General features: G+C 44.6%; 1 protein-coding gene across 2 annotated transcripts in view; it reads left to right on the top strand.

Moving 5' to 3' along the window:
• MNAT1 (MNAT1 component of CDK activating kinase) overlaps window positions 1-19,622 on the top strand; it is a 120,183-nt gene that overhangs the window by 15,124 nt on the left and 85,437 nt on the right. The window contains exons 1-2 of one of the 2 annotated variants that reach the window (XM_084288420.1): window positions 18,713-18,880; window positions 19,019-19,171. In XM_084288420.1, coding sequence (XP_084144546.1) covers window positions 18,750-18,880; window positions 19,019-19,171 — 284 coding nt within the window. In that variant the 5' untranslated portion in view covers window positions 18,713-18,749. Of the gene's footprint in view, window positions 1-18,712; window positions 18,881-19,018; window positions 19,172-19,622 lie in introns of those variants that run through there. The other variant, XM_084288421.1, reaches the window with a different exon arrangement.

Raw genomic sequence — 19,622 nt, 5'->3', positions numbered from 1 at the left:
TCCCCTGTATGTACAATAACACGATTATTTGCGTACAATGCTATTTTTCATCTTGCAAGGACTTGTCTTGTACTGTATTCAGGGAACATTTTCATCTTTATTTGATGAACCAGTTACTTACTGGACATTATCGAGCAGCTGTAATGAATAACAGACTCATTAATTTCTTCCTTTTTTATGGTGCTAAAGGACTCTGAATACAAACCCTTCTCTGCCCATCTATTTCTCCTGTGATGTAGAAGCGTACGTATCTGATGAGAAGAGTAATCAAGATTTTACAGGGATATCTACATTTCAGAAGTGTGCTATAAGGGGAATGTCAGAACTTTTGCCAGCTACCCTTTGTTTTCAAACAACCTGCTTCCACAGCAAACAAAAATAGCCATCTGAGAGCCTTGTAATGAAAAACGTTAAACTTAACCTGCGCCAATCCTCTGAGCAGCGATCAGGCATTCCAGAAAAGGTATTTGCGTTTGGTAAGGTAATTATATTTCACCTTTGCCCTGCAGTATAGTTTCGGAGTTTTTTAAAGGTTTTATTTTGGGTTACAGCCTTGAGCTCCGATGACGGGGAAGTTGAATAACCCAGTGTTTGGGCAGCCAACCCACAGAATCATCTCAGTGCTACTGCACGATATCAAAACTGAAGGTTTGGTCCCAGGGGAAGGGAAACTAGGTATAAAAAGAAAGAGCAGAGTTTGAAAAAGAATGAGGTTACTGGGGGCATGGTATCTCTTTTTTTCACCCCTGTTTCATTTTTCTGTTGTGCTTTATGTTCCAGTTCCCCAAACAGCTGCGATGCTAGTGCAGGTACAGGGAGGAAATGGGGTTAAACAGCATCGGGGTTGTTACCAGAAAAAACCTGCAATGTGGCCACCCCTCCGGGTATCTTTTCTGTGGGTCCTCTGTGTTTTCTGAGACGCTTTGGCAGGCCTGCTCCTTTGTGTGCAGGTTTTGTCTCAGCATTTTTAAGCTGAATCCCAAACAGAAAGGTTGCGCCTTGCCAAGCGTCTGCGATCGTGTCTTTTGAGTGGTGTTGTCCCTGCTTGCCCTCGGCTTCTAGAAGGTACGAGCTTTGTGACTGGTCTCGTTACTGTAAAATATTTTTATACGTTGTGCATGAAGACGTCATTGGCCGTGCCATGTGTGAAGGTGACAGGGAGAAAGAAAGATGAGCAGCAGCTTGTTAAAAACAAAAAATGACTGGCCACATGTGGTGACTTCCAGCTGAGTCTTCGTGGTAGCCCCAGCTAATTGCAGACCAGATGTCCCCAGTGTTACACGGCTGTCCTGTCCACATGTTCTCACCCCTTTTTTTGCCATTGAGCGGTGATCCAGTTTAGGATCTTCAACTGTTTTCAACTGGATTAGCTTCTTGTGCTGCTCCTGGACAGCTGGGCTGTTTTGGGAGCACAGTTTTAAAAGGAAAATAAGCTACTGTGGGGCTAGATCATACCTTGCAATTGTGTAGCCACATGCAATGCTGGCAAAAATAAATAAATACATCTCTATATGCAATGCTCACAGGCTTCATAGTTTCTGGTTCCAGCGCTGTGCCAGGAGAACGGCTGTCCTCGTAGCAGTCGTACAGCTTGAAGTAGCCACGGAGGTATGTGGCAGCCATGCAGAAAAAACCTTTCATCTTGGATGATCCCACGCAATTTCCCCAATACATAGTGAGGGAGTTAATGTGTTTGCTTTACTTGACAGCCTGAGCACGCAGAGGCTCCGTTTTTCTTTTGCTCAAACACCGTATAGCTTGGATTTGGATTTAGCTTAAACAAATCACAAGGAACTGTCTCTTCGTATTATGTAAAGTTTATGTTCCTGAGAATAAAAGGATCACTTGTGGATTACTAGAAGTGCTGCAATTTGAAAAGAGCTGTGCTGGGGAGGATACAACTTGTTCTCCTTGAGGTGGGATGAGAATTTTCAGGTCTCTTTGTAGTCATTTCAAAGCTTGGGCAGGGAGATTTGGTTTACCGTGGCGTTGTAGGATTGTCACTGGTGTGAATGAGGTGCCTGGCAGGAGGTGCTGCTCAGGAGGATGGTCACTGCACAGCCCATACTTCATGTGAGTGATGATTTTCATTTTGTGCATTTTTCTTCTATATGTAAACGGCAGTGAAGACGATGCAAAGCCAAATCTGTTTCGGTTATGCTGGGAATGGCCACGAAACAAGCTTGGTGTTTGGTGCATCGTAACTGTCATCACCGAGCATTATTTTTGCTTGCTTTTCTAAAGCAGCTTTCACGTTGGTAGTAGCCAAAAAAAACTTTGCAGCCCCAGCTCATGATAGTTCTGCACAGGGAAAGGAAATGTCCTGGAATTAGCTGTAGCCTGAAAAGCAAACAACTCTGGGGATGAAACATGAACAAGAAAAGCGCGGTTTCATCATGACTTGCTTAACACTGTCCCACACTAAAGTGCCTGCTCTGTTTAATGCGTTGTTTTTTCAGGAGTTGCAGCGTGGGATGGGGAGGAAAACTGGTGTTAGAGCTTCCTGGAGTGTGAGTTTAAGCAATTGCATTTGTGGTTCTTAATCTCGGTGCTGTTCTTTTTCGCCCTTGGACTAGAGTAGATGGGCTGGTGCCGGGGAACGTTTGTGCCGTATCGAAGCTCTGTAGGTCCCTCTGTGCCCCGGCCTGGGCAGCCAGCCCGCAGCTTTTGTCTGCCCTGCACGCAGGTGGAGAGAAGGACGTGGAGAAGTCAGGCTCCCATCGGCCTCCTGAAAGCACTTTGTGTCCCCGGAGTGCCAAACTTGGGGTCTCTTCAGAGGATAATAGATGCCGTGCAGGTGAGTCAGCCTTTTGTGCTGAGGTCCAGGTGCTTGACTTATTTTCAAGTTGGCATGCTCGGACATACTCTGGCATTCAGCGCGTTTGTAAACACTCCCGCGAGCTGAGGAAGGCTTTTGTCTTGTAACCGGTTTTCCTTAATGCTCTGGGAGTGACTGGCTTGACGCATTTTCCCCAGGTGGCATCAGCAGCCTGTGAAATACACAGGGAGCTTTCTGCAGCAGGGTGAGCCTCAGGTAGGGCAGGCAAGGGTGAGCGTCTTTGGGCAGGGTACCAAAAACACAAATATGCACCCTTGAGGCCCCAGGACAGGGAACGAAAGGCTCCATGTCTCCAACCAGGCCTTTGGGCCATGCGGTTCTGTTCCTTTTTCTGATCTCTGTGAATTTAATGGTCAGGAAGTCGTTCCTCCAGCACAGCACAGATGATACCTTTTGTTTCCCTAGTGGTGGAAAGACCCCTGCTAGTGGAACAGAGCAGAGCTGAAGCCTTTTGTGCTGGGTTTTATGTCAAGTTGGGGTTCTCATGTCTCTGAAAGAGTGTTCAATTTCCCTTTAATAATCTTTTACTCCTTTAGAGTCTTTCTTTTTGAACAAGAACTCAGGAATATTTATTTCTGTAGCAAAGAAGCAGTGAGAAGTAGTTCCTGGTCAGTTTTCCACAATATTCAATGTAAGTACGTGAAGAGGACAGTCCACATTGTGTTCCTGAGGAAAATAAAACCTCCACACTGACGTGGGAAATTATTCAATGCACATAACAAGAATCTCCTCAGGTGTTTGGATCTGTTTTTTTTTTTTTGATTTTTCTCCTTTCTGGGTGGGTGTTTGTGTGTTGTCAGTAGGCCCTTGTCTTGAAGGGCCTGATCTTGTGAATGGTAATGAACAGAGTAGTTTTGTGTGCTGATGATGCCCGTGGGACTGCTTCAGTGAGAAGTGTGGAGCTGAGTCCAAAACATCCTTGAAGCCCACCAGATACTGAGGTTTTGCTTCCCCGCCTTCCTTCACCTCCTCCATTCCCAGCAGGCCGTGAAGCAAGCTCTCCTCTCCAGGAGTAGTTGCCTGAAGGACTGGACCTTTTTTTTTCCCCTATAGTAAAAAAAAAGACCTGAACACATTCAACTTTTGACATGTTATGTCTGAAAAATAGTAAGCTAAAATGTGTGTATAGGCTGTAAATGGTTGCGCAGCCAGTGGTGAGGCATTGAGTTATACCATGCCTCTCTCCAGTGGGTACCCTGGGGATGGAAAAAGTGACTTAATTGTATATTGTCAAAAACAAAGAGCAACTTTTGGTGGGGTCATTTAATGGACCATTTAGCTTCACTTGAAACTGGTTTTGCTAAAAGCTGCCGTGCAGGAGTCACATGGGTTTGCCTTTCGGTGTCAACTGTTTGCTGTGTAGGTGGGGGCACGCTGCAGGTGCTTGTGACAGTTTGCTCTGTTTGACTCTGTGCCCAGAGCGAGAAGTGACTGCCTCGCTAGCAGGACCAAAACATGCCATTATCTTATTAGTGCATTCACTTCTTTAGGCAATTAACCCGCATTACGCTTAAGCTACCTTTATTATGCGCATTCCCACAGTTTTAACACTTTATCGTTTAAAGCCTAGGAGTGAGGCTTAATTCCACCTGAGGAGTCTTGATCAGAGTTCAGCGTGATTGCATCCGAGTGATTTTGGGGGACTGGCCTGAGAAATGAGGGTGAGAATCGGTATTGTCAGCTCTTGGAGCAGGTGGAGAGGCTGCCAGGAAATGCCCTTTCTGTGCTTCTTGTTGGATAAGGTCCTTCTTCCATGTGAGCACGTTCAGATCAAAGGTGGAGGTTGATCGTCTTGGTGTTCGGGTACATTACATTTACATAAGGACTGGCCATCAAGGATATTCCCTCCCTGCCCCATATTTTAAGAAGAACTACAGAAAATGAGCTTTAAAGAAAACATATTTCGCAGGTGCCTCAGTTCCATCGTTTGAAAGTTTTGCAGCCAACTGCTTGGCAGTTCTGCAGAACTGTCACACAAATTGCTACCAGGTGATATTTTTGGGAGGGAGTATTTTTTATGAGTAAGCATATAGCTCCTTAAACCACCTGAGTCATGCGTTCTATTTTTAATACAACGTCGTTTTGAAGACTCAGCGTGTCAGGACGGCGGTGATAGGGCAGGAGGCATAAAGTGACACGTGAAGGCCTCCTAAAAGGGGGGAAAAAAGAGGGGAGAACCTTGTGTACGCTGTAGGATCACTGAATTCACTTACACATGTATTTTTTCCTAATGACCACATCAATCCCTGATGGCAGGGTTGCAGTTTTGGGGCACCCCCCTCCAGCCTCCCAGGTGGGTAGATGACAAAGGGAAGGTGGTAGTGGAGGACAAGGGGCAATGGTTATGCTTCTCCAGTACGAGCAGAGGTGTGTAGCTTCCCGTTTCGAGGTCAGTCTCTCTGGCAGTGTGGCCTGCTCTCTGAATTTCCAAGACCAACCGTAGCGTGTTTTTCACTGGGGAATTTTGCTCGACTGGTTCATCTGTACGTTCGGATTCAGGGCACGCTGCAGTGGGTGTCACCGGACTTGTTTTACAGGGTTTTCCAACAAAAACATCCAGGGTGGTGTTTCCTGCCCTCCGTAGGGAGGCAGGAGGCTGCTGGTGGTTGCTTTTCCAATCCTGCCCTTGCGCAATGGCACCGGGGGTCACCAGCTGCAGCCCCAGGCTCTTGGCTTCTCCTCAGCTCTTGGCTGCTGGCTGCACCATGGCTCGTAGCCCACGTGTCACCTTCGGTGTCCACAACCTCCAGCTTTCTCACGTTTGGATCCCTTTGGCTTACATCCTTTGTGGAAGTAGGTAAGGTGATCGCTCAGCGGGGAGCGTCAAAATGTTTCTTGGGGGAAATGCTGGTGAAGGGTAGAAGCCCCTATAGCTCTACCCACAGTGGTGCCTGGGGTTTTGAGGGGTGGAAGCAGCTTGGGTGGGCATTTAGATGAAAGTTGTGATGTTACAGACGTGGCTCAGTTTCAAGGGGATCATTTCAGGGGCAGGAATATGATGCAGAGGGACAACCTCACCCAGCTGTTCTGAAAACCATTTCCAAAGTCCTTGTGGAAGGAGCTTTGTTTGTCCAGCTCGTCCCTGTGGGACATCAATGGCTGTTGGTGCGTAAAGCTGGCAGGATTGAGCCCAAAAACTCGCAGTAATATCTAATTCCCTGAAATGATGATAGTGAATAATTCACTGCCTGGGATCCCCTTAGAGATTTAATAGTCAAGAAAACTTTGTTTTGTGTGTACGAAGTCTGCTTTGGCCAAGAAGGGTAAAGGCGGTCGGTGTTAAGTGGGCACCTCTGTAGTGTTAGAAACTGGAGGGATCCTATGTTTTCTGAACAGTTTATCCTTTGGGTTTTGGGGTTTCTGTACTGGGTCACCCAGGCTGGTAGTCACCCTGGAATTTAAGGTGGCTGTTGCTTTCTTGGAGGGTCTGCAGGATCAAAAATTCCCTGGTGAAGTAGTAACTTTGATTTGGGGATGGGGAAGTGGAAGAAATAAACTTACCAACTTCTATGTTAGATTATTATTTAAATGTGTCCAGGAGCATGCAAAAAAACAAAATAAACAAAACCCACAAATTTCTGAGTTCAGAGGCTTTCAGTCTTTTTAGGGGTGCATGCACAAGGGTTTACTCCCCTGATTTGCTTTCAATTTGCTTTTAGTAGTGCTAGGTAATACCAGGCTATTATTGTGCGTTTTATATGGGTAAGGAAATACTGTCCCTGCTTGTCGGATCAGGAACAATGTTTTTAACACAGCTGTGGTGACCCTAACACAACAGCACTTTTGAGTAGGTGCACAGGTCCCGTGTCATTACAGAGCAGCGTGGTGTTTATGAGAGAACTGGCAGCGTTGTCGAGTGCTTCTCAGCTGCTGTTTGGGTGAAACAGGTAGGCTCAAATGTTGTCCAGAACTGATCAGCTGTACCTTGGGAGTTTTGTTTCCTTGTTTGTGGCTGTGGCCTGGGATAACGGTGGGTTGGGGTTGGCCGTGTGTTTCAGCTGCCTTAGAAAATGGTGCCATGTGAAGTGTGAATGGAAACTTTGAGACCTTTTTTTTTTTTTTTCAGTTGATGTTACAGAGATTGGAACGCACAAAAATATTGTGCAAAATGAGTATTTTTGCAAAATGGGCCAGCTCTACAGAGGGTGGCAGGTGGGGTTGATGCTAAAACAGACGCCTAAAAATATTTCTTCCAAGCTATTTCTGTGCATCCTAATAAGAGCCACACACGAGTGCCCAATGGATCCATGCTCTGAGCTTGGTGCCTGTGCGTGGCAGAAGCTCTGTGTAATGAAGAACAGATCTGTGGATATTTATCTTACTTCAGATTGTTAATGGTAATTCAAACACGATCAGTTTACGAATGTGGGGATGATTCAGCTGTGTGTCTTACTCCCTGTACCCTGTGTCTCTTGTCCAAGTGCCTGCATCCACTGCTGAATAACACCAGGCTGTTCTGATCTGTGTGGCTCGTGGCATAACGGGTGCAGATATAAATACAAACAAGAGTATAATATATCTTGATAAAATAGATTATTATTATTATTTTTTGCTTTTGCCTCTTTGATCATCCATATGTTGTCTTGCTTCTCCTTCCCACATTGTGCAGCCAACTCTCCTCATCTCTGCCCCTCCAGGAAGGGGATAGATGCATGGCACGAATTTTAACCATGAGCAAATAGTCTGAAACGTGCTGCCACTTTGGAAGAACAGTTTGTGTTACCTCTTTGGCAAGCAACGTATTTACTTACTTGGGGTCCTGTTGGATAACCTTTTGAAGTTACCTCCAGCTTCACTGGAATAGGGCTGGGTTTTTATTCCCTATGATCTGTAGGAAATGGTTGAGATGCCAGCGTAGCTAACAAAGCTCTGATACATCCTCCTTATTTTTGTTCAATACCTTCCTCTAGAAGTAGTTGCACTGAGTGTGACCGTAAAACTTCATTTCAGAAAGTTTGAGTAATGGTCACCAACTTATATTAAAATAGCAATATGCGATATGTTTTAAAATAGCAGTTGCTGTTTATTTTTAAGCTCAAGGAAAAAAAGGGTTTTTTTGAGTGATTAAATTTACAATGCAAAAAAATGCTTCCTCCCAGGCTTTAAGTAGGTCAGGATCAATTGCAGCCTGACCTGCTCAATGGCCAGCGTGGGATGTGGGGGAGGAGGTTTTGGTGGGCTTCCCTTTCTCCTTTTTTTTAATAAGTCAAAATATATTTGGTTTTGAGACTTGTTCCACTGGCCACATGTTGTATTTTGTAGGGTATTTCAAGACATCCCTGAAATATTTATCGTGCTGCGTCCCACTAAGAATGTAATCTTAAGGTCTCCACTGTTTATGAAGCACAGTCTATATTTTATCTCATGCTGAGTCGAGATGTGATAATGGTTGTTTAGGGATTATGTGAAAATGGAGTGAGGAATGACCCTTAAAAATCGGTAGGAAGTAGGAGATTCCCAGATGAGACTGGGGAGGGGGAGAGCTGTTGGAATTGCTACTGCGGGGATTTTCTCAAGAGTATTTCCTTTGCAGGTATACTGAGGGAAATGAAGATCGGTGAGATAAAGAAGCTTTGTGAAAAAAACACAGTAAGATCTGTTTGGTTACAGAAAGTATAAGCAAGCCTGTAACTAGTAACTTCGTAGGGCCTTGGGATGCTAACACCAGGAGCTCCAGCAGTGCCACCTCTCCTAAATCAGTGACCTGTTGCGACAGGAGATGCCTGGCTTGGTTTGGGGTTCACACTTTACATCTCCTTCAACTATTTTAGATGAGAAAAAAAAAAAAAAAAAAGATTTGCCAAAAGCCTGGTGCAGGGTTGCAGAGCTCTCTGTGTGGCCTGTGGCCCTTTCAAGGCAGACGATGTGCAGGTTTCTCTGGACAGTCGAGTGCCTGGCTGTGTGGAAGTGCAGGCAGCGACCCCAGCGGTCCCTTTCAGCCCTGTTTGTCTGTGTGGTTATTTTGAAGTGAATTTGTTCAGCAAGCTGTGAATTGTTAGATTTATTTTTATTTTTTTGATACAAATCTGGCATGTCACAGATTACCTCTTTCACTGTATGTCTACATTTTAAAAAATGGAAATAAACTTTTCACTGTTTGCAAGTGGTTTTTTTTTTTTTTTTTTCTTTTTACTGCTTGTCTTTTATTTTAAAAGATACTTGCCCAGGCTTCTGTCTTCAAGGATTAAATCTGAATGTGGGTGCAAGATAGCAATAAAAATGTTCTTGAGTCTTTCTTTTGATGAGTTTTTTCCACAGCTTAATGTTAACAATAATTTAGAGTCAGCTCTGCAAGGTATTTAAGGACTGTGCAGAGATCATTCTTCCTTCTCTGACGTTCAGCTGTTCACACTGTTTCAGTAAAGGCAACAGAGATTTAGCAAGCTGTTCTGTGCAGTGCTTTAGGTCAGGAAATTAAGAATGGCTGAATCAATTGAAATTCCAGTAGGGAATTGGGACATGATGTAAAGCTACCTACACCTGTCAGGGAAACCTGAGTGCTGTCTACAACAAAAATACTACTGAGTCCTTGCTATTCAAAGGCTGCTGGGGCCTTCGGGCTGCCTCACTGCCAGCAGTATGGGAAGCAGTTTGCTCACTAAGGCTGTGTTGGACTGATGGTAAGGAGGGAATGACAACTTGTTGAGTCACGACAACCACTTTTTGCTGCAGAGATGTCATCCCTCTAAACTTGTTTTACTTGTGAGCTAAGCCATGTCATCGCACAAGGTGTACAGAAATGTGCATCAGCTCAGACATACTTTCTACCAGATTCTTTATAACATGCTAGTAGAGTAGATATCTGTATTATGTACATATTAAATTGCACGTGCTATCTGAACTAAGATAAACAGGGAAGGTTTATTCTCTCTTTTCCTTCTGTGCTGTTGCATCAGCTGTTAAGGTCAGACAAACAGAATGGTATGATGAAAAGATGAAAAAGTTCACCCAAGTGAGTTGAATTTGGATCTCTGAGACACACGTATCGTGTTTTATGCTAGATAAGATAAATTAACTGGTTTTCAGTAGAAGAATATGAATCTGTGTAATATAAGAAAGAGCGCTTTAAGATTGAGGGTTAGGAGTTATTTCTGTTATGAGCAGAAGGAGCAGATGCTAAAACATCTGTGCCATGCACGTCGTTGTTTTGGAGGAGAAATAAATTCAATATGCAAAGATGCATGTAGTATATCTATCTTCACCAAAATTAGCTTTTTATTTTTATTTTTTTGATTTTTCTTCTTCAGTCATTTTTCTCTCTGGCTTTCAGGATTCAGAACAAGCTGCTAGGAAGATAGATAGAAGTGGAAGACCCCTTCTTGGCTATCTAGTTACCTTTTGAAGATATCCAGATCATAAAATTTTCCTCATGAGCTTACTAAACTTTATGTTGAAACTGATTTTTGCCCTGCTGCTCCTATTGGAAGTGGTTCCACACTTACTGTTGTGGCTAGTTAAATCTACAATTTCCAGTATGAATTTTTATGCTACTGGTTAGACTTGTTAGTTTTAGTTTAAGTACCTTTTTTGCGCTTTCTGCTTTGATAAGCCTATCTTCCCGATCTTGTGATCATCCTGGTTGCTCTTTTCTGCATTTCTAGGCTGAACTCATCTGTCTTGAGTGTGAGTGACCAAACCTGCAAATGTGATTTCAGCTGAAGTCTCATCAGATCCTGGTGGTCTGTCTGACAGCAGTAGTTGTTCTGATGCATCCCTGGGTTGCATGTGCCTTTTCCTGGCTGCTTTGTGCTGCAGAGGGACCATGAGTTAATTTTTAATAATTATTGTACTGGGGTGCCTTGCCTGCTCCTTGGTACTTTCTAAATGATGAACTCCCAGTAGCTTTGTGACTTTTTCACATGCATGAATTTTTGTTTGGTTGTGTTGCCTTCCGTTTCTGCTGTGGCAGTGCTTGCCTGTAAAGTGATCTGGTAGCCATTGTTTAAAAGATTTTGAAATAATTACATGCTTTTTGGCTCTTTTATTTTTAGCGATTCTGAAGAATAGTTCTAATCCTTTGTCTGCTACTGCACCTGTTCTTCTTGTATTGCTTGGCGTAACCGTGCTTTGGAGGTGGGGTGATCAGGTGGCTTAGGGTACCCTGAAATCATGAAGGACACTTCTGGGTCATGTTCTCTCTCCTTACACTTTTGGATCGAGCTGAAATAATGTCATAAAAGCTTTGTAAGAATGAAGAGGAGGACAAAATTTAATAAACAGTGTTGTTTGTTCTTGAGTTCAGAGCTTGGGAAGAGAGGACCAGCTCTTGGTGCTGTCCCACCCAGAGGCTCTCCCTGTAACTCAGTTCTGGGGTCTTGTTCAGCTTGAAAGGGCCTCCCTGAGGCCCCGGCTCTGCCGAGCACCTCCACAAGTTTGATTTGCTGTGGTTACCCATGAAGGAGCCTTCTTCTAGGGGAAGTATTTCTCTAAGGGTTGAATTGTCTTTCCTCACATGGTGTTCATGTTGCCCAGAGAGGTGGTGGGGTCTCCTTGGAGAGCTTCTGAAGCTGCCTAGCTGTGGGCCTGTGCTCCCTGCTCTGGGTGGCCCTGCTGGAGCTGGGGTCAGACCAGGTGGACCCAGAGGTCCCTGTCAACCCCAAGCAGCCCATGATCCTGTGCTGGATGCTGGGGAGGGTCTTTTATTCCCATAGGATGCGATCCCACGTCGGCCTACACCCCTGATGGCTGCCTGCTGTGGTGCTGCCCTCTCTCTGGAGCTGGTGCTTCTGTCACAGGCACGTCCACAGTCAGGGGACCCGCTGTAGTCAAAACCACGTCAAAACCACCCCCGTGTCACTGCTGTGGCAGAAGCTGCCTGAATGGGAGCGTTGTTTGCGGGATGCCTTTGCTGAAGGCTGCAGGAAGTCTGGCTGCCGGGCTTGCTGAGGCCTGCAGTTCGCTCAAGGGCTCTCCTGGTTCTGCTTCCAGACGGGATCTGCAAAGCTGCTGAGGTCCATGGCACTGCTCACAGCACTGCTGGGCACCTCGCTGCGTTGCCTGGTGCCGCACACAGCCCCTCTTCTCTTCAAGCTTCAGCTTCCAGCACGAGCGATCCTTAAACGTGTCTGGCTCTCAGGGCTCGGTGGCAGCAGCGTGATGTGCTCCCTGCCCTGACTGGGGTTTTATATTTGGCAACACGCTGCTCAAGCGTTCTCACCCTCGTCGCTCGTTCCTACGTTCACTTTGCCCTTTGCTGTGTGCTGGTGTAAGCATTTGCGAGCTATGTGGTGAACCAAATGGGAGAGTTCATCTGGCAGGAAAAGAACCCAGCGACTAACCATGTGGCTGCACAAATGTTTGTTTCTGCCCCGCAGGAGACGACAGCAGGGGAAGGAGGTCGTACAACGGCGTGAAGGGAGATGAGAGCAGCAGCAGCAGCTTTGGCACTGGTGCTGGCTTTAACCTGTACAAATACAATTTTGGTTTTCCTAGGCTGAATACACAAGCCTGAGGTCTCTAAGACTTTTGCTACTTGTGAGAATGGGAGCTGGTGTCTGACCTCTTGTTTGGTCACTCATTTCTAAGAGAAACGATGCTGTTTACCTAAAATTATTTACCTGCAAGGAAATAGTTGACTTCCTTGTATCATAAAACATGATGTGTGCTGGAGCCAGCATGCAGCACTTTTCAGGGCAGGTTGTGCTTTCACAGTCTTTTCAAACCAAGCAAACTTCATGGTTCTTCCTTACATACAGCCCTTTGTGCACTGCCAGTGTTTCCAGTGCTGTCTGGAACATGGACGATGCAGCTATTGTTCCATTAGACTGCTCTTTTTAACTTTTTAAGTGTGTGTACATGCCCCCACAGTGTCTCTCTGTGCTTGAATGGATTAAGGAAACTGGACTGTGTAGTTTTATGCTTAGGGTGAAATAGAAGGCAGTGCTCTTGGCAGAAATTTGGCTTGATTCCTCCTGAAGGCTGAGAGAGATGAGCCAACGTACACAGATCATTCAACAGGTATGTCTACAAGAGATTGGTAAAGGTTTTGATTTTGAGAGGTCATCTTGATTTTGAGCTTTAAAAAAAGCTTACATGCTTCCCACTGAGACCCCAAACCACTGCTGTCTTTATCGAAAACTGTGGTCATGTGCCTGGTTCTTTTCCAGATGTGTGTTTTATCAACTTTATCTTCTTATTTCTGAGATTAGATGTGAAATGTGGGGAGTGTTTTGTGACAAGCCCTCAGTATTGTGGTCAGGATATCCCGTCGTGCCATAAATACCGTTTAATTTTTTTCCCCCTTTTACCATACAGCCTTATTTCCTTGTCTTGATTCCACATGCCGTTGTTGCATTGCAAAATGCATTGAAGGGACAGAACAGAAGGTAGAAGCCTCAAGTGAAAGATTTGTCTTGACTATTTCGGGTCCCTAAAGCGTTTATTTTTCTGTTATCTGTGTTTTATTTTCTTTTCACGTGTGATTTCTCGTATTTGCAGGTGTTCAGTAAAACCAAGCAAGCGAATGCTCAAAATACTTGAGTTGACAAGGTCTGCAGGTTCTGGGGGCAGGTCAACCCACACAGTGGTGCACGCATTGCAAGGTCACAAATGGATATGGGACTAGAATGGGGCAACGTGTCCTATATGGAGTTTGGTGTGAGATCTTAAACTTGTTAAGGAAAAGTATGTTTGTCCTGGGTCTTGGGAGCCGATGACCAGCACTGAGCTGGACCACATCTGAAAAATGTGCAGTTCCTTGATTTAAGGCAGACGTGGAGAATTTTGTAATTGCCTCCTAGGTTCAGGTGTGCTGTAGGCAGGTACAAATCCTGGAAGCTACCAAGCTTGATGGTCGTTGAGAACCTGAAAAACTTGCAAAGGTTCTTACTGAAAGAGAATAAAACAGAATAAAAGGGTTATTGACATAGCTGGATTATTATTTTAGCGCATGTGTTTGCCCAGTAGACTGTAATGGACTTGAAGTAGTTATTCTGGTACATTGGGTAAATTCTCTATCGATTTTGGTATGCCTAGTCATTGTGAAAACTGATTTCTCAATTCCACACAGCTGCTCTTGAGTCGTCAAGAATTGGCCTGTCAAGCATTGGCCTGTCACTTCGACTCAATTGAGATAAATGTGCCACAAGATATGTTTTTATTATTGTGTGCTTAATTGAGTATGCATTAGTACCTCGTGAAGAACCACTTTAATTAAATATCTCTAAAATATTTTCTATATACTATCCTGAGTTAATATCGTAAAAGTTTTTTTTTTCTAATTTTTTGAAGGGGCATTGTGGATAAAGAAAAGGCTCGTGTACGGAGTGAGTTAAGTTTCAGCTTGCTGCAAAATCCTCTCGTCAGGTCCAAGACACTTGAAATGGTTTTGTAATGGAGATGTTGAAACACAATGGGTGGTGGGAATGTTTCTGTTTATTATTAATTCACTCAGTATGTCTTTTTTTGCTTTAAATGCCAGTCATTCAAGACTGTAGTTCAACCCCTACCTGGTCTGCTTGCTTTCTGGTAAGTGCGGTTGAGATGTACTGGTCTGTAGCGTTTGCACGATGGTCAGGGCATGTATACGGGTGTTTGGAAACCAGGGTTAACCGTGGCTGAGTGTCTTCTGAATTTTGGGGATGTCTGGGTTCATTTAACCTCCTCCTTTCTGCAATATGGAGCAGGACTCGTCTGACAGAACAGAAATGAAACAAAAGTGTGCGCGTGCATCCTTTTCCCAAAAGATATAAATAGTCTAAAGGAAAGATTGTATGCTTAGCAGCTTGGCAGATGATGCTGAGAACTGACATAATACAGATATAGACAGAGTACCGGAGCCTTTTTTTGGTTATGCTTTATTGTTTAAAGGAGAAGCTAAGATCAGCTCTCTGGAGTCTCGGTATTTCTGAAAAAAAGAATGTAAATGTTAGCAAAGTGATCTCTGAGGCTTTGTCTTGCAGTGCATGTTACTGTGGGCTGAGCAGAGAGGAGCTGCAGACTGAAGATAGCTTATAAGCAGTGTTGTGAAAAAGCTCATTTGTTGGTGGCTAGAATTGTGATTTCTGCCTGAAACCTGAAATGCCTCGCTGCTGTAACGAGCTGTAATCTCTAGATGGCACGTAAACTGCTTGTGAGAGCTGCTCGTGTGCTGGTTGAGGACAGAGCCATCATGGATTTTTCGGCCAAATAAGGTTTTGAGAGCATTTGGAAGTTGTCTCCTTACAAGGTGAGAACAGCAAAATCCTCATTCTTAGACTGCACGGAATCTGAACAGCAGAGGAAGGAAGGAGCAATGAGCATCTCCTCCAGGCACCCTCTTGAGTTTTGCAGGTGGGGAAGGGCAGAGATGACCCAAAAGACTGGGCAGCTTCTTCAGCAAGTACTTAAATGAGGATTTCTAGATTCCTGACGTTGAGCTGTGAAAAGAGACAGCTCCCTCCTCATCTGAGAGCTACTGGTCTCATAATGTCCTTTGTTCCGAGGCTCTCAGAAGTGTTTGGCATCATTGCAGTCACGCTTCTTTTTCCCCTGTTTGTGCTCCCTGTCCTGTAATGTGGAACAAAACAATTGCTTTCACTCAGATCCCATAGCTTCTTGGATCAGGGAGAGTTCATCACTGCTGCATGCTCGAGGAAGAACCTGCCTTCTAGGATGTACCAGTTAATCCCTCAGCCTGGTGTTGGAAAATAAACCAGTGATGGCCAATTGCAAATAGTAGATGAACTCTTGGCTATGCAGCAGAAACCACGGTGGGTTCTGAGTACTTGCTAAATGTACTGAAGGTTGTGAAATAAACAGGTCTGACAGCTGCTTGCTCCACGTTGGGCCATTCATATCCCAGCTGAAGAATCTGTGTGCCAGAGCAGTTGTCTAGCCCAAGCTAAGCAAAAAGCCTGCAGATGTTCTTAGAAGCATCTCTGATTTAAAAACCAAGTTGTCTTTCTACAGTAAACTTTCTTGTGTGCATTTTTTCTGTTTATTTTTCACGTTCCCTATCTATAAATCAAGGATTGTTCCGATTCTGTAAGTAAATTTCCCTCTGACATCAGAACTGAGGAACAAGTGCAAACAGATCTCTCTTGCCGACTCCTTCCCTTGCTTTTGTTTGTAGTTCGAGTCTTGGCTATATGTTGAAAGTCTGTATTATGTTTTTAATCTAAACTTTTCCACAGTAGAGAGGATCATTTGTTTTGCCCGTTACTTTAAGTAACAGAAACATCTTGGTTATAAAATCTGGAAAAGAGGGTCTTAGGGATTCTAAATGCTTGACTCTGTTTAATAATTGTATCTACTAAAAATAACCTTTGGAAAGAAGGGTAGTAACTCATTCTGTAATAATCCTAGTCAACAGCAGAAGCCATAAAGATTTTTTTTCTGGAATGATGAATGGCTGCATATTTAAGTCCTGCAATTTTGTGCTATGCTCAGCAGAATCTAAAATTTAAGAAAAAAGGTTATCTAGTGCTCCTGCCTGTGAAAACCTTCCTTTGTTTTGTTTGCTCTGTTGCCAGCCAAGCTAGAAAAGTGAGTGGGGCCATCAGGCTACGCTAATGTTGTGTGATGTTTTCATCCCTTCAGATGTCCAAGAGGCTTCCTCTTCCTCCGAGAGCATTCCTTGTCTCCCATCCTTCCTACGTGAAGTCTGCGTGTGTGTGTGGGGGGTGAGGGAATGCAGATTTGGGCACAAATCTTTTACCCTTTGGAAGCACTTTGTCCAAAACACACATGTGGTTCCCCGTAAGTGTAATTTAGTTGTTAAATATCTTATTTTTTTATGAACTTTAGAACTAATGCTTCTCTTCTGTAATGCATCAGAAGCATTTTTAGTAGGATCCTGAAGTCCTTGACCATTGAAGTGCAAATATAGCCTGTAGGGCTATTTGAGCATTGGTGCTGCCGACCATCTAGAGGCTTTATTACTTGTTTTCCTCTAAAACGTGGCGTCGTTGTAGACCGCTTAGGCAGAGCCATTCATTAAATATTTCATGTGGGTGAAAAAGAAGAAAAAGACAGATCAAGCCAACGTCCACGGAAATGGAAGTGAGTGTACTGCTATTTATCGTCCTGCTGTGGAAGACCAGGAGACTTTATTCCTGGAGATGATGTGATGGCTTTTGTTGGTGACATTGCTGATAGGCTTCCTCTGCTGTCTGCGTGTGAGTAACTCCTGGGGAATTTTTTTTATCTTCACCCAGAATAAAAAGCTAAACCTAAAAGGTAATGAGATATTTTAGTGATATTTAGAGAGATTTTAATTTTATATTCTGTGCATGGCAGGCTATTCTCTAGCCTTAAAAACACCAGGCCCTGTCTGGGAAGGCACCAAAACACTGCAGTGCTTTCGGGAGTGCTTTTGCAAGGAGGGGTGTTGTCCTTAGTCAAGTCCTGTGTAAACTTGAAATGTCTTTGATTGAGGGAAAAGGGGGAAAAAAAGCGAAACAGTTTCAGGTGCTTCTGTCTGCACTGATGTCTCGCACACGGAGCCCCAGCTCTGTTGCTCCTGAGGCAACACCACACTAAAAAACAATACAAACACCTGCGCTTGGATCCACCTGCCAAGTTCTGGAGCCTTGCACTCCCTTCTCTATAACTTAAAAATAGGAAGGAGGAGATGGGCTTTTTTTTTTTTCCCCCCAGTACTTCAGTTGCTGTGTTGAGAGAGGTACAAACAGCACTGGCTGCCAAAACGAAGGAGACAGCGAAACTGTCCTTAGGTACAGGGCTGCTGCGTGCACAGACTGGTTGGGGGAAGCAGATGAGAGCCTTTCCCTTCCTTTCCCTTCCTTTCTCTTCTTTTCCCTTCCTTTCCCTTCCTTTCTCCCTCTCACGAGGTTTTGCTTCCGCCACGATAGCGAATTAAAAAGTTTTCCTAGAGAAGGGCAGCTCCCAGGTTGATGTCCCAACGTCTTCTGGCTTTCAGATGCAGCGTGCCAAAAGGTTTGATCTCTCCCTTTGCAGATAAATCGTATTTCAATGTGTTTGTTCCTCTCACTGGAGGAATTCTGGGGCTGGAAAATGTCTAAGTAAATCCCAGGTTCGCTCTTCGGTCAGCTGCGAGATGCATTACGAAACTGCGGTTCTGCTTCTGTTGACAAAAAAAAAAAAAAAGCACTTTTTTTCTTTCTTTTTTTTTTTTTTTCTAATTGTAAGATACAATTGAATTTGCCTTGCACTTTCTAATCTTGAAAACAGAAGCTGGGCAGAACTCGCTGGCTCTGGCCAGCTCTGCTCTGCGCCCACTGGAACCAGTGGAGTTGGGAGGAGGTCGGCGGGGCGAGGGTTTTGTTTGAGATCCCTTGCAGCCCTGTCAGTATTGTTTCTCTTAACTTGTTTAGTTTTGTGCTGAGTTTGTGAAGGTGCAATGCAGCCTAGCCCTTAATGTAGGGCTGACTTGGCTTCGATGTACCGAAGTTATAAATAGACACCCTCTTGCCCCCCTAGCAGCAGGAAATGACTGCAGCAGGTGTTGTCCTCTGCTGGAAATTTGTGCTTATTAGTACCCAAATGCTCTCTTTTTATTTAAAATAACTAGCTTTCTTGTGCGTTCTCCCTTTATTTAACGCCAGATGACTTGTTACAAGCGTTGTCTTAAAGTCTGCAATCTTTATTAAGACAGAAGAAATAAAGCCAGAAAGGCGGTATTGCCTTATTTCTGTGCAGAATGGGTAAGAAGTACATTCATGTGCCATCTTAAAAGTCTTCACAGAAGGTGTAGGAGAGCTGGGCATGGGTAAAAACAGTATTGAGATTACTTTTTAAAATTCTCTTATTTGTGTTGAGCTAGAATTTAGCTCAGGTTTGCTGTAAGTTGTAAGGTGGTGGTAGCAGTGGGTGCTTGGAAGATCTGAAGATCTTGAGAAGCAGGAGCTGGTACCCCTGCTTGCACTGAGGATGGCACCGAGAACATCACTGGGGCTTTCTGTGCAGCCAGGTGGTGCAAATAAGGATATCGCCGTCTGGTCCGTGTGCGATGAATTTGGCGGTGTCCGTGGACAAACTTCCCCCTGATGCAAAGAACGTCATTGTCCATGGATTAACTTTCAGCCTGAGCAAAGAGGCCAGCTGTTTGGGCAGGGTGAATAAAGCCGTGGTGCTGCTCAGGTTGGTCGTTTCCTTCCTGCCCTGGGGGACAGCCCCTGCTGTTGCAGTTGTCGGGTGCAACAAAAAAGCGGGGACAATCCTCTGTGTCAGCTCCTGTTTAACACGTGTCTGCCTTCTTACTCTTTGTTTCTCCCTCAGATGCGAGAGCTGCGTGGAGCTGCTGTTTGTCAGAGGGGCTGGGAACTGCCACGAGTGCGACACCCCCCTGCGGAAAAGCAACTTCAGGGTACAGCTCTTTGAGGATCCGGCTGTTGACAAGGAGGTGGAAATCCGGAAGAAGGTGCTGAAAATGTGAGTGTCGCCAGTTCAAAGAATGGAACATGGATATTTCAGGGATCATCGTTTCCAAGAATTGACTTATTCCTCCAGTAGTTATTTAAAAAACTCCCCACTTCTCCCCCAAAAAACCACCACCATGTAGCTTGACTCCATTTAATATGGAGGGACTTCAGAGAATCTGACTTTATGCAACAACTGAGGAATGAAGTCTCAACGTAGACTACAGGAGTTCTTGCTTAGGAGTAGAAAACGTTGGGTGTTTCTGTGTGGTGTACTTTTCACAAAGACCTGCCTCCCAAGTGGAGATGGTTACGTGTGGAGGGCTACAGCTGCTTTCCCTTGGAGGGGGTGAACATGGGAGTAGGGCGAGAAGCAGGACCGTGATTGTTTTCTTGCCTGGGGACCTGTTCTGAGAATTGAAGGCTAGCACCCTTCCGACTGAAAATGGACAAAAGAGAAGCCA

Source organism: Netta rufina, assembly GCF_964035555.1.
Source record: "Netta rufina genome assembly, chromosome: 5".
Lineage (NCBI taxonomy): Eukaryota > Metazoa > Chordata > Aves > Anseriformes > Anatidae > Netta > Netta rufina.
Note: the sequence above shows the minus strand (reverse complement) of the source record. Positions and strands in the feature narration are given on the sequence as shown.